General features: G+C 39.8%; 1 protein-coding gene across 1 annotated transcript in view; it reads left to right on the top strand.

The window, feature by feature from the left end:
* The window catches only part of LOC149782478 (alkaline phosphatase-like), a 73,852-nt gene that overhangs the window by 29,687 nt on the left and 30,286 nt on the right, over positions 1-13,879 (top strand). Inside the window, exon 2 of the mRNA XM_089935144.1 lies at positions 7,347-7,567. Within this exon, the coding sequence (XP_089791270.1) occupies positions 7,347-7,567 (221 nt within the window). The remainder of the gene's footprint in view (positions 1-7,346; positions 7,568-13,879) is intronic.

The following is a 13,879-nucleotide window of genomic DNA, read 5'->3' as shown; positions in this document are numbered from 1 at the left end:
AATCAAAGGACAGCCCGAAGATTACATCGATCTGAATAGCAGTTACTTGTACCTGAAAGTCAAAATTCTAGATAAGACTGGAGGTCCTATAGACACTGAAGCAGTAGCTCCCGTCAACAATTTCATGCATTCCTTGTTCAGTGGAGTGGACTTGTACTTGAATAACAAACTGGTCAGTAGCAGCATGGATACTTACCCTTATCGTGCCTACCTGGAAAATCTCTTGACGTACGGAATAGATGCCAAGAACACTCATCTCAATTCCTGTGTGGTATGGGAAGCTGACGAAGCAGACGAGTTTGAAACATTCGAAATTGATGCAAAAAAAATACCAAACAATGCGGGATTTGTAGAACGAAGAGACAGAATCAAAGATGGACAGAGTTTAGAACTGATGGACCGTTTGCATTTGGACATGTGGTTGCAAGAGAAATATTTGCTAAACGGAGTGAATGTTCGCCTGAGACTGAATCGGAGCAGTACCGCTTTCCATTTATTGGGTAATGCTGACGATTACAAAACCAAAATCCTAGAAGCCAGACTCTACGTACGCCGTGTGGAAGTGTTACCTAAAGTGGGAAACGACATCAGTCAGACGTTGAGCAGAACGACCGCCAAATATCCCATACGACGCGTGGAAGTGAAAACCTTCACCATTCCCAAGGGACAGCGATCCATGATCGAAGATCATCTGTTTCAAGGACAGTTACCCAAACGTTTGATCGTTGGTATGGTCGAGAATACAGCCTTCAACGGAGCTACCGATAAAAATCCTTTCAACTTTGAACACTTTGACGTGTCTAAGATCGAAGTCAGTCGCGATGGCAAGACCTTGTGTACCCGACCTTTTGAACCTGACTTTAAAGAGAAGAATTACTTGAGATCGTACTTGTCCTTGTACGAAGCCACCGGTCAGTTAGGAACCAACACCAGTCACGGTATTACGTACGAAGATTATGCAGGAGGCTATGCTTTGTGGGCATTTGATTTCACTCCAGACCAAGGCAGCGACGAGGGACATTTCCACCCTATAAAATCCGGCCAGATTCGTGTGGAACTTCAGTTTGCAAATCCTCTGCCAGAGACAGTGAACGTCATCCTGTATGCAGAATTCGATAATACCATAGAAATCAACAGTTTGAGAGAAGTCATTCTAGATTATTAGAAGCCATGGAAGACTGTTATCCCTCTTTACAAAGTGAAGAAACTTTGGAGATGAAATGTGAGGAGACCGTGGAAGGAGAATCCCAAGACGAAGAAATTGTCATGATGAAGTCGAGATGGCCAGAACAAGAAGCCCATTTAGTCTCCTGTTTTGCCAAACACTTGGTCGACAAAATGACGGAATTGATCAAGAAAAATTGCTATGGATGTCAAAACGATCATCCCAGTCAAATTCAACACGATAAATGCCTGATGTTAAGTCAAGAAGAAAAATTGGACGAGTATCTGGACGAAGCTTGGAGTCTCATCTCGAACGAAGACGTGTTGCACCAGTGGTATAAAGACTTGCGTGAACATTCTTGTCCACCATTAACCACTCAAGAGATCCATCGTATCGAAGCTCTCCTGAATCAGAGTGAGGAAACAGAACGAATAACCGTTTATTCCTCAGACATTTTCAAGCAAAAAGTCAGGATCGAATTGACAACGTATTATTACCTGTGAAGAAGAAAAAAACAAACACAAAACAATGGATACCTGGGAACTTTATTACCTTTTGAACCACAGTTCGTATACGTCTTCTTGGAATCCCGTCGTCTGTGCTAAAGATGAACTCCCTCATCGCAAACCTAAAGACCATCAAGCTTACGTGATCAACACGGACGACAGTCATCTCCCAGGAACCCACTGGGTAGCCGTCTACTTTCCTCAAGAAAGATGTGTGGAATATTTCGATTCGTATGGATTGCCCCCTTTGGAAGACGATATCATCGACTTTATGAGAAGAAATGCTCAAACCACCCGATTCAATAATGTGAAATTACAAGGCACAGATTCCTTGGTGTGTGGACAGTACTGTGTGTATTTTCTGCATCATCGCAGCCTGGGCTATTCCTTAGAACATTTAGTGACTCATTTCGATCCTCGTTCTTCTGCTAGAAATGATGTGAAAGTAGATCGATGGTTTTGTGACCATTATGTTTATCTTTTGTCTCAAGCTAGGAAACGTAGTGTCCATCAATGGCCTAATGATTTCCAACAGTGGAAATCACAATTTCATTCACAACGTTGTCAGCCCTGTTTAAAGTAGATTATGAATTGAGAAAAAAATGTTTGTGATTTGAAAAAAAATTGTTTGATGTTATAGTGTTGGATTATTATTAAAAATGTTAGAGTTGTTGTTTAGTGTTAAGTGATTTTTGAATAAAAAATGTTGTGTTTTGAAAAAATGCTTTTGTCTTTTGTTTAGCTATAAGAATGTTGAATTGATGCTCTTTCATTTCTTACTATCCCTCTCATGACAATCACTGAACGTTGCGAATCGAAAACCGTGTGGGGGATGTTTTCCTTCACGTCCGCGCTTTCACTTTAAGAACCGGGGTTGTTTCCAGTCTAACCATCCATTGTCGACTCATCCTCCTACGAAGATGTGCTCCAAACTAGCTAAGCTCAACGAAGCCTACGTGAATTTGCATAGGGTCAGACACAGTCTGATACCGAAGCCAGAAGAAATAGAGAATGTGAGAATGTTAAAAATCACTGAAGACCTGATAGAAGAGCTCTTCAGAGAAGAAATGAACAAGGAGAAAGAAGAATGGACAGAGAAGTACAGACTTCAGAGACAGCAGCAACAGCAGCAACAACAACAGCAGCAGCAGCAACAACCTGAAGCTGACAGAGGCTTTGTCGATTGTCGTATCGACACCAAAGAATTCTTCTTCTCTTTCCGAAGAAGCAGACCTATTGCCAGAAAGTCTATCCTCAGAGGACATCGCATTCTTAGAAACTAAAAAGAATGCCATAGCAAACAAAAAAACAGCCCTTTTCAGGGCTACCCAATACTCTAGAAAAGAAATAACGATCGATTTGCCAATGTGTGTAGGTAGAGTAGTGTGAAAATAAACACTAACTCTTTTTAAAAATGTGAGGGTATGTGTTGGTGTGTTTGTGTTTGTAAGAGCTCAAGTAAGTTGGTGTGGATAGTAGATTAAAATGATATCTTTTCTTAGTGTTTGAGGTGTATATTTGGAGTTAGATTGAATTGCTTTGCGTATGTGGATAGTCTATTGAAGTGATGGGTAGCATAAAAAAGTGAGCGAGTGTTTCTTTTAGGTCCGCGCGTTGTTGATGTTTTTTGGTCATGATCAAGGTAAGATGAATTTTATGTTTTTAGGGGATGTTTTCCTTCACGTACGCGCTTTCAGTATAAATTGAAACTCGTTCGGCAGTCCAGCTACCCTTGTTGATTGATCAACACAGCCAGAAGAATGAACACGAGACTTGAGAAACTGTTGGAGCTTCATGTGCATCTGGAATATGCCAGGCGCATATTAAATGAACTGGCCGCGGAAGCCATTGTAGAGGAGGGAAGGGTAAGAGAGGAGGAAAGAAGAAAGAAAGAAGAGGAGGAGAGAAGATATAAAGAAGAAGAAGAAAGAAGATATAAAGAGGAAAGAAGAAACAAAGAAGAGGAGGAGGAAAAGGAAAGAAGAAATTTCAAAATCCCAGAGAGCGAAAATTGGGATTCTGAAGCGAAATATCCTGCCTCTGCTCTCTGCCCCCAAAAGGTAAAAAGTAACTGGGGGATAAGATGTGTATGTGGCGCCAGGCCTGGAAGGTGCCACCATTAACCAGGTGTCCATGAAGTTCCAAACAAAAACAGCCCTTTTCAGGGCTACCCAATACTCTAGAAAAGAAATAACTATTAATTTGCCAATGTGTAGGTAGAGTAGTGTGTATATAAACACTAACTCTTATTTTAGATAGTGTGAGGGTATGAGTTTGTGTGTTTGTGTGTTTGTGTTTGTAAGAGCTCAGGTATGTTAGTGTGAATAGTAGATTATGGGTTTCTTAGCGTATGTGAAGAGTATAGTTAGGGTTTCATTATATGAAATGAGAAAGTAGGGGGATGTTTTCCTTCACGTAAGCGCGATGTTGGGTCATGATCTAGGTAAGATCCATTTTATGTTTTAGAGGGATGTTTTCCTTCACGTTCGCGCTTTTCGTATAAGAACCCACAGTGCTCGTTGTTCAAACCATTCTGCAAAGAATACAAAGAAGATGGCTTCTAACCAAATGGACAAAATGGAAAAATTGCAAAACGTCCTCGACAATTTAGGAATGATAGAGCAAATGTTGGTTAACCTAAACGAGGATCACTATTCATATAGTCCCCATCGAGTGAAGATGGAGATAAACAATTTACGAAAAATGAAGGTAATCATCAGTGATCTGTTGAAAGAAATAAAGGAGGAGAAGGAGGATGAAGAGGAAAAGATAAGAATAAGAACATGGAACGAAAAAATTGAAAAAGAAGAGGAAAATGAGAAGAGGAAGAAAGAAGAAGAGGAGGAAGAGAAGAAAGAAGAGAAGGAGAAAAAAAAGAAGAGAAAGAGTGTTGGAGATAAAATAAGAACTTGGTGGAGGAAAAGAAGAAATTAGAAGAAGAAAACCCAAAGGCCCTTTTCAGGGCCAGCCATATATCTCGAAAAGAGATAGTCTTTGAATTGCCTAAATTTAAATTTAAATTTTAAAAATTTTTTAAAAATTTTTTTAAAAAAAAAAAAATCCCATGTTAAATTCCCCTTGTCCGTAGAGTGACCCACGATTTATTCCCATGTTAAATTCCCTTGTCCGTAAAGTGACCCACGATTTATTCCCATGTTAAATCCCCTTGTCCGTAAAGTGCCCCACGATTTTTCTCCATGTTAATTTTCCATTGTCCGTAAAGTGCCCCAAGGGTGTTTTTAATGCTAATTCCCATTGTCCGTAAAGTGCCCCCCTTCACTACTGTTGTGAGATGTTTATTTCCATTTTTATTTATCTACAAATATTTGAATGCATATTTAACTACTTTACACCTGTACTTAACACTTAACCTTGACCAACATCATAAATGTCCAGGAAGAGAGCATTTAATTCCACGTGTCTATAGATCCCGGGTACAACGATTTGTGACGTTTTGAAGTATGGCTGCGTTACACTCCTTGAGATGCATTTGTCTGCCAGTTCTTATTAGTTCAGGTCAAATAAGGTGCAAAACAATTAGGGTGTAATTAATGTAGAGCTGAAAAAGAAAAGTCATTCAATCGTGAAAGCTAGGTGACAGTGACCCGTTTTTCGTATGGTTGAGTTGCTCTCATTAAGTTGAATATACTTATCGATTTGCATGAGGGTAGGTAACATAGGGTTTAGATATTGAGGGTATAAAGAAGGAATAGTTGATAATCCAAAAGTCACTGAAATATGAAATTGAACTAAAGCTATAATTTTCCACTGAGAAATGGGTGTTAGGTCACACACAGGGAAGACTGCGTTACTTGTTCCCATTCGGGGAGGGGGCTCTGAAAGCGGCGCTTCAAGGGAACAAATTCGTCCAACACAACACCGGGGGTGCATCAGAAACTCTCACCTTCCATACTCGTGTCACTTCCTAAAGCAGGACCCTAGGTGCGCCAGCAACCTTTGTACACCATACCGTTCAATAACACCGGGTCCGTCAGCAACTCTCACCTATTGTGCTCGATACCGTTTGACAGAGCCTGATCATGTGCCCCAGCAACTTTCACTTTCTCTACCCCTACCATTTACCAAAGAAATACATCCGGTGAGACAAAAACTCTTACCTTTTGTACTTAATACCATTCACCAGATAAGAACTATCACAGTCTATACCAAATACAAACACAAAAACTGTACTAGTCCTGAAATAAATTACCCCTATAAACATTTTCATCAAGACAAAACCTAAACAAACATAAAACTATACAACACCACAACAGAATAAGAAGAAACACAAACATAAGCAAGCCATGAACAATAATCTACTAAAACAGTAAAAGGAAGTCAGAACAATGGACATAAATTGAAAGAATCCAATAGTATATCATAATGTCATATATGGTGATTGGCACTATCACGTATATCATGCATATATTTGCAGTTGACCAGCGTGCTCTTGCTGACCATTTTGTAGAACACTACTGTGCATCAATCAGCATTAAACATTTTCTGATTAATTACCACCGATAATGACACAGGCGCGCGCACTTGATAGAGAATGATCGATTTTTTCACAAATGGAGAAAGACTAACTGTCGTAGGTTGTTCGAATAAACCCATTGTTGTTCAAAAAGGTTTTCAGCGAATGCATAATGGTTTAAATAAAACATGAACATCATATGTTGTTAACAATCCCTTTACACTAGACAAAGACAAAAAGTCATCATCATCATTATCATCATCATCATCATCATCAATCAAAAACTATTTTAAATATAATTATTGTCTTCTTCGATAGGGATCCGATTTGCTGACTACCACTCCTTTGTCCCAGGTTAAGGCAAAATTAGGGCATTGTTCACCATCATCAACCTCATCATTATTATCACGTAAAAGCTGTTTTAATTAATTTGTTTCTTCTCTTCTTCTTTGGTGAGTATGACACGCGAGGAAATACATAACTCAGATTGTTAAAAACGCAATGTTATTCATATGTGTTGCTATTAACTTAAACCTAAACTCAGATGTTGATGATAATTTCGTCACGAATACTGCGTTATTACCGTCCGACACCGATCGTTTCTCCCCACATAATAATTGAAAAAAACCCATTATTTCTTTAGGAAAATGTTCGCCATCTCCTGCCTATTATGGTACTGCATAATACTCTTGAACCACAACACGGATGCTCAACCGAAAATTCCCAGTGAAGAGAAAGGCATATATATATATATATATATATATATATATATATATATATATATATATATATAGTTTGTGTGTGTATTGCAATTGCTGACAACAATGGTCTTTTCTGACAAAATGTTTTGTCTTCTTTATATGAAGTATATTATTATCATTATTATTATTATTATTATTATTGGTTCTTCGTTTCTGTTAGATCTCCCCACTGAAATTGTAGGGAACCATTTTGACGAGGCTTGCCATGTTATACTTTAGTAAAGTCTTAATGTGAATTGGATAAATACTACTCCTTACTCTGTCACTTTTCCTTCTCTTTTTGTCTTTTCTCATCTTTCTCTTGCTTCCCGTACTTCTTCAACTACTACTAATTCCTTTCCTCTCTTCTACCTTTTTGTCTCGTCTTCTTTCTTGTCTTCCTCGTCTTCCATATTTGCGTCATACAAATAATTTATTATAAAATCTATTCAATACCATAGACCCCGAATTTTGGAAAACAAAGGCGAAAGTAGAGCTGAAGCGAGTTCTAGGAAAGAAGGATATAAATAATGTAGCAAAGAACGTGATCATGTTCCTTGGAGACGGCATGGGTGTATCCACGGTAACGGCTGCCCGGATTTATAAGGGGCAGCTGAATGGGCAACCAGGAGAAGAAACCACTCTAACATTTGAAGAATTTCCGAACCAAGGATTAGCAAAGGTGAGTCTTCCCAATGGAAATTTGTTTCGTTCTATATTCATATCAGTTTATTATTATTTAAAATGCGCCAAAGAATTTTCTACGTTTTTGTAAACTGTTTGAAAATGTAAATATCATTTATGTTTGGTTTTCATTTCTAAAATAATTTCTTTTCCAAAGAGGACTTGCTCCGTAGACAAAAAGCTCTCATTTTCAGTGTTATTCTCTCAGCCATCAGGTCATATATTTTCCCAATACATAAGTAGTAGGGTGCTGTATAGAGACAATGGAAAACCCAGTCAAAAAGGTCGTGGTGCTGTATGGCGACAAAATTTATAGCGGCAATGGAAAACCCAGTCAGAAAGGTCGTGGAGCTGTATGGCGACAAAATTTATAACGACAATGGGAATTAACATTACAAGACCACCTGGGACGATATAGTGACAAGATTTATAGCGACAATGGGAAAATACATTACAGAGAAGGTGACGTCACAGGATTAAAAATGGGTAACAATTTTGCAAGGAGCTGACCTCAATCGGAGCAAACAGCGGAGGGGGGGGGGAGGACTAGAACGCTTTTCGGGAACGGGACTGGCGGGACAGAGACAGAGATAACACAGACAATTGACAACTTATACAACACAAACAACTAAAAAATATTAGGCAAGAAAGCAAATCTTTTCGAGGCAAATTAGTGACCCTGAAAAGGGCCTTTGGGTTTTTCTGTTGTTTTTTTCTTCTTCTTCAGTTTGTACACCATTTCCTCACTTTGTCAATCATTCCTTTCTTCTTTTTCTCGTCTCTGGTATCCATTCAGGATCTATATTTTTCCTGCACCTTCATCCAGTTTTCATTTAGTCTGTCAAACTCCTCTTTTTTCTTTCTGTTTTCTCTTTCCCTTCTTTCCTTAGACCACCTTTCTTTTATCTTCTTCACTTCTTCTTCCAACATTTTTCTCATTAGTTCTTCTGCTTTCTTTAGCTGTTCCATCCCCCACTTCACAAAAGACCACTCTGTCCAATACAGCATGTCTTCCATAAAACACCTTACTTTCATCACATTATCAAAGGCCTCCATAAAGCCGCCCACTCTCGCATACGGAAGTTGAATGAAGCCTCGTAACGTTTTGACTTCCTCTTCGATCATGCCCTGGATCAGATTCCTGGCTACTTTCAGACTGGTCACTTGACTTGTCTCAAAGTCCTCGGTAACTGGATACCTCCATTCCTTCTCTAGCCTTTCTACCACATAGGTGTCATCCACCATCCAGTACCAACTGTCCTTTAACTGGTTAAACAATTCCATGGTCATCTTCTTTTATTGAACGCTTTGACATTATATTTGTCAAGCACGGACGTGAAGGAAAACATCCCCTACACTCACTTTACTTATTATCTACTATCCATGCACACGGGACAAAAAACAAACCCTAACAATACTATCCACAAAACCAAAAATACTATCCACACACGGAAGGAGATTTTAAAAAAACAACCCAAAATATGCGATCAATAACCACAATATTACTATCCACACACGGGAAAGAGAAGAAAAAAAAACAACTCTTACTATATTATCTACAAAACCTAAATATACTATCCACACACAGGAAGAATAAAAAACTAACCACAAATATACCATCCACACACGGGAAGGAGCAAAAAGCACATCACACATATACTATCCACACACGAGAAGGAAAACAAAACCTTACTATACTATTCACAAAACCATAATATACTATCCACACACGGGAAGGAGGAAAAAAACCCCAAATATACCATCCACACAGAAGGGAAGGGAAAAACACCCACTCTCTACAATCCACACAAACGTACGTTAACGCTTTCAAACCCAACAAATCTACTATCCACACAAGCGTATGCTCACTTACACTAACACACACTCTACTATCCACACAAACGTACGTGAGTTCATACAAACACACACACACACACACACACACACACATACACACACACACATACTCACGATCACATCAGTAAAAGAGTGAGTGTTTATAATCACACTACTCCATATTCACACAAATTGGCAGCTTGAATAGTCTCTTTTTCTAGAGATTTTGTTAGCTCTGAGAAGAGTTGTTTGTTTTAGAACTCCGGGTACACCGGGTAATGGTGGCACCTCACTGGTCTTGAGCCACAGACACAACGTTGGCTCCAGTCACTATCCCAACTGACTGTAGCTGATGAGAGTGCGGAGGCAGCTTGAGTGGCCTCAGCACCCCAATATTCTGTCTCTGGGATAGGGAAACTTCCCTCTGTCTTCTCCTACGCCAGACCCGAGGATGATGTTCTTGTTGTTGACGTGGTTGCTCTCGCAATTCCTCTGCCCAGTTTTCCATCTGTGGGATTACGACTCTTGCTACTGGTGATAATGCATGTGGCATTGACTGTAGCTGATGTGGTTGTTGTGGTGCTGCCTGTGAAGGTATCATCACCTCAGGCTTGACCTCACACAGAGGTCTCAGCTTGAGGTGAGGTAGGATTCTTTCTTCCTTGCCTTCTTTTTTCTCTCCTCCTCTTTTATCCTAGCTTCCTCTGCAATCGCCTCCATAGCCAGCTCGTCCAGGAGGTACATGGCATATTCCAGATGCATATAGAGTTCAAGAAACTTGGTGAGTCTGCTCATATTCGTTCAGTTGATCAACCAACGACGGGTAGCCAGATTGACCAACGCTTTCACTTTATATTTGTCAAGCGCGCACGTGAAGGAAAATATCCCCTGGCACCAAAATTATCAAGATCCAGATCATTAGCAAGACAAACATGGAACACGCTGTCCAAAAAAATACACTCACTCACTTATTAACTTACAAACACTAATTATAATCAAAAACTCACTGACTATTTGACAAGCTACGGAAAACAAAGTGTGGTAGGCTTTCCCAGAGGATAGGTCTGCTTCTTCTGAAAGAGAAGGAGAGCTCATTGGTGTCTACACGGTAGTCGAAAAAACCTCTGTCTGTTTCCTGATATTGCTGCCGTTGTTGCAGCTGTTCTCTCTGCTGTTTCTGAAGTATGTACTTCTCCGTCCATTCTTTTTTCTCCTTCTTGATTTCCTCTCTGAAAAGCTCTTCTATCAGGTCTTCAGTCACTTTCAACATTCTGACATTCTCTATCTCTGCAGGCGTCGGTATTAGGCTTTGCCTCACACTATGTAAATTCACGTAAGCTTCGTTCAGCTTGGCTAGTCTTGAGCACATCTTCATAGGAAGATGAGTCAACAATGGATGGTCAGACTGGAGACTAACCCACTTTATATTGTTCAAGCGCGGACGCGATAGAAAACATCTCTACACTGTTTAGAGTCGGAACGCTAGAATAGTTTGATTTGAGGGATAGAGAGACGTCAAAGAGCCTGGTTCATCATTAAAATGGAAAATAAACGACAGACGACTTTTTCAAAACACAACATTTTTATTCAAATAACTAACATCCAACAATTAACAATGAACAATTTTTTAAATAAACAATCCAATAAACTAACAAACATTTTTCTAATAACAAACTATTTTGGACAAGGTTGACAACGTTGTGCTATTGATGTACACTACGTTTCCTAGCTAAAGACAAAATATAACCATAATGTTCACAAAGCCATCGATCTACTTTCTCATCGTTTCTATATGAGTGACTATCAAAATAAGTCACTAAATGTTCTATAGAATATCCAAGAGTGCATTGATGAAGAAAATACACACAATATTGTCTGAACACCATGGAATCTGCGCCTTCTAATATTACAGTATTGAATCATGTTGTCTGGGCATTTCTTCTCATAAAGTCAAAAGGGGGCAATCAATACGAATCAAATTACTCCATCCCAACCTTCTTTAGGAAAGTAGACGGCTCATCAATGGGTTCCTGGGAGATGACTGTCGTCCGTGTTGACGACATAAGCTTGATGGTCTTGAGATTTGCGATGAGGCAATTCATCTTTACCACACACGACAGGATTCCAAGAAGCAGTGTACGAAATGTGGTTCAAAAGGTAATACATTTCCCAGGTATCCATTTTTATGTTGTTTTTTCTTGCTGTTTTTCTTCACAGGTAATGATAAGTGATCAATTCAATCCTGACTTTCTGTTTGAAAATGCCTGACAAGTAATCGTTTCTTCGTTTCGTCTCTGCACTCTAAGCCAAGAGAGCTTCGATGTGATGGATCTCTAGAGTCATCAATGGAGGAGAGTAATGCTCACGCAAGTTTTTATACCACTGATGCAACACGGCTTCTTCCGAGATGAGACTCCAAGCTTCGTCCAGATAGTCGTCCAATTTTTCTTCTTCACTCAGCATCAGCCATTTATCGTGCTGAATTTGACTGGGATGATCGTTTAGACATCAATAGCAATCTTTCTTGATCAATTCTATATTGTTGTCTGCCAGGTGTTTGGCAAAACAGGAGACTAAATGTGGTTCTTGTTCTGGCCATCTGGACTTCATGACTATGTCCTTTTCGTCTTTGTGTTGGGGTTCTTCTTCCACGGTCTCCTCCCATTCCATTTCCAAAGATTATCCACTATTCAAGAAGGGATAACAGTATTCCATAGCTCCTAATAGTCTAGAATGACTTCTCTCAAACTGTCGATTTCTATGGTATTATGGAATTCGGCATACAGGATGACGTACACCGTGTTGTTTACAGATATTGTCTTTGCAAACGGTAGTTCCATACGAATCTGGTTGGATTTTATAGGGTGGAAATGTCCCTCGTCGCTGCCCTTAATGGGGTGAAATAAAAAGCCAACAAAGTGTAACCTTCTGCATAATGTACGTAATGCCGTGACTAGTGTTGGTTCCTAACTGTCCCGTAGCTTCGTACAGGGACAAGTACTATCTCGAGTATTTCTTCTTCTCATCACTAAAGTCAGGTTCGAATGGTCTGGTACTCAAGGTTTTACCATCTCGACTGATTTCGATATTCTACACATTGTAGTGCTGCAACTCAAAAGGATTTTCATTGAGGGCTGTATTTTAGACGATACCAATGATCAAACACCCTTGGAGCAGATGATCTTCTATCATGGATTAATGTCCAGCGGGAATGGTGAAAGTTTTCACTTCCACTCTTCGTATCGGATACTTAGCAGTCGTTCTGCTCGAAGTGTGACTGATGTCGTTTCCCACGTTAGGTAACACTTCCACAAGTCGCACGTAAAGCCTGGCTTCTTGGATGATGGTTTTATAATAGACAGCATCACTTATCAAATGGAAAGCGGCACTGCTACGATTCAGTCTCAGGCGGACATCCACACAGTTCAGCAAATACTTCTCTTGCAACCACATGTCTAAATGCAAACGATCTAACAGTTCTAACTTTTTGTTGGGGCCTTTGATTTTGTTTCGTCGGGCATTGAATCCCACATTGTAGTTGGGTTTTTTATCTGTAATCAAATCGATATCGTCAAACTTACCCGCTGTGTCAGGTTTCCATACCACGCAAGCATCCAGATGGGTGTTCTTGGCTTCTTTTCCATACGTCAACAGATTTTCCAGGTACGCTAGGTAAGGGTAAATATCCATGTTGCTACTGATCAGTTTATTAATTAAATTACAAATCTACTCCACTGAACAAAGAATGCATGAAATTGTTGACGAGTACTACTTTATCTTCGTCCTTCATATCGGGACCGTCCGTCGATGTGTCAATCACTTTCACTTTCAAGTACAAGTGACTGCTATTCAGATCGATGTAATCTTCGGCCTGTCGTTTGATTCAAACTCGATGGGAGCTGACCCATAGTCCTTGAAAGAGGATATGGGATGAAATTCGACCCATTGGGATTCTTGCATTGTGTTCATAGTAGGCAATCGGCATGGCAAACAGATCCCGTTCCGACTTGGAACAGGCGCAAGATTCTCTGTGCATCATTTTTGTTTCTATGATTTAATAATCAAAAACGTCTCGAGCAGTTCTTCTTTTCTTAGTTTTTATTGATTTATGAGTGTGTAGTCTTCTGAACGGGTATTTTCGTCGTCTCCTTCTGTCTTGTCAGTAGCGTTCAGGGCATTTATAGTAGTTTCTCGTCGGCCCAAAATGCTTTTGTCCTTTTGAAGCAATACATTTTTGCCTGCTCTTAAGAAAGCTTATTTAGGATTTTCTTTGTCAATGATGACATTATGGGGAAATTCTTTGCCGTGCGTCAATGCGGCTTCTTTCAATGCGTGCAATCTTCGTGTCACCATCGGTTTCAACACCGGGGCTACCGAATGAAAGGCTGATTTCAACATATCTCCTAAACCATGTAATCGCTGTCGAGCGACTCCTCGGTACACTGAATGCATGACTTATGAGTCGTTAGAGAAT

This window comes from Sinohyriopsis cumingii, chromosome 15, assembly GCF_028554795.1.
Source record: "Sinohyriopsis cumingii isolate HCF-2022 chromosome 15, ASM2855479v2, whole genome shotgun sequence".
NCBI lineage: Eukaryota > Metazoa > Mollusca > Bivalvia > Unionida > Unionidae > Sinohyriopsis > Sinohyriopsis cumingii.
Note: the sequence above shows the minus strand (reverse complement) of the source record. Positions and strands in the feature narration are given on the sequence as shown.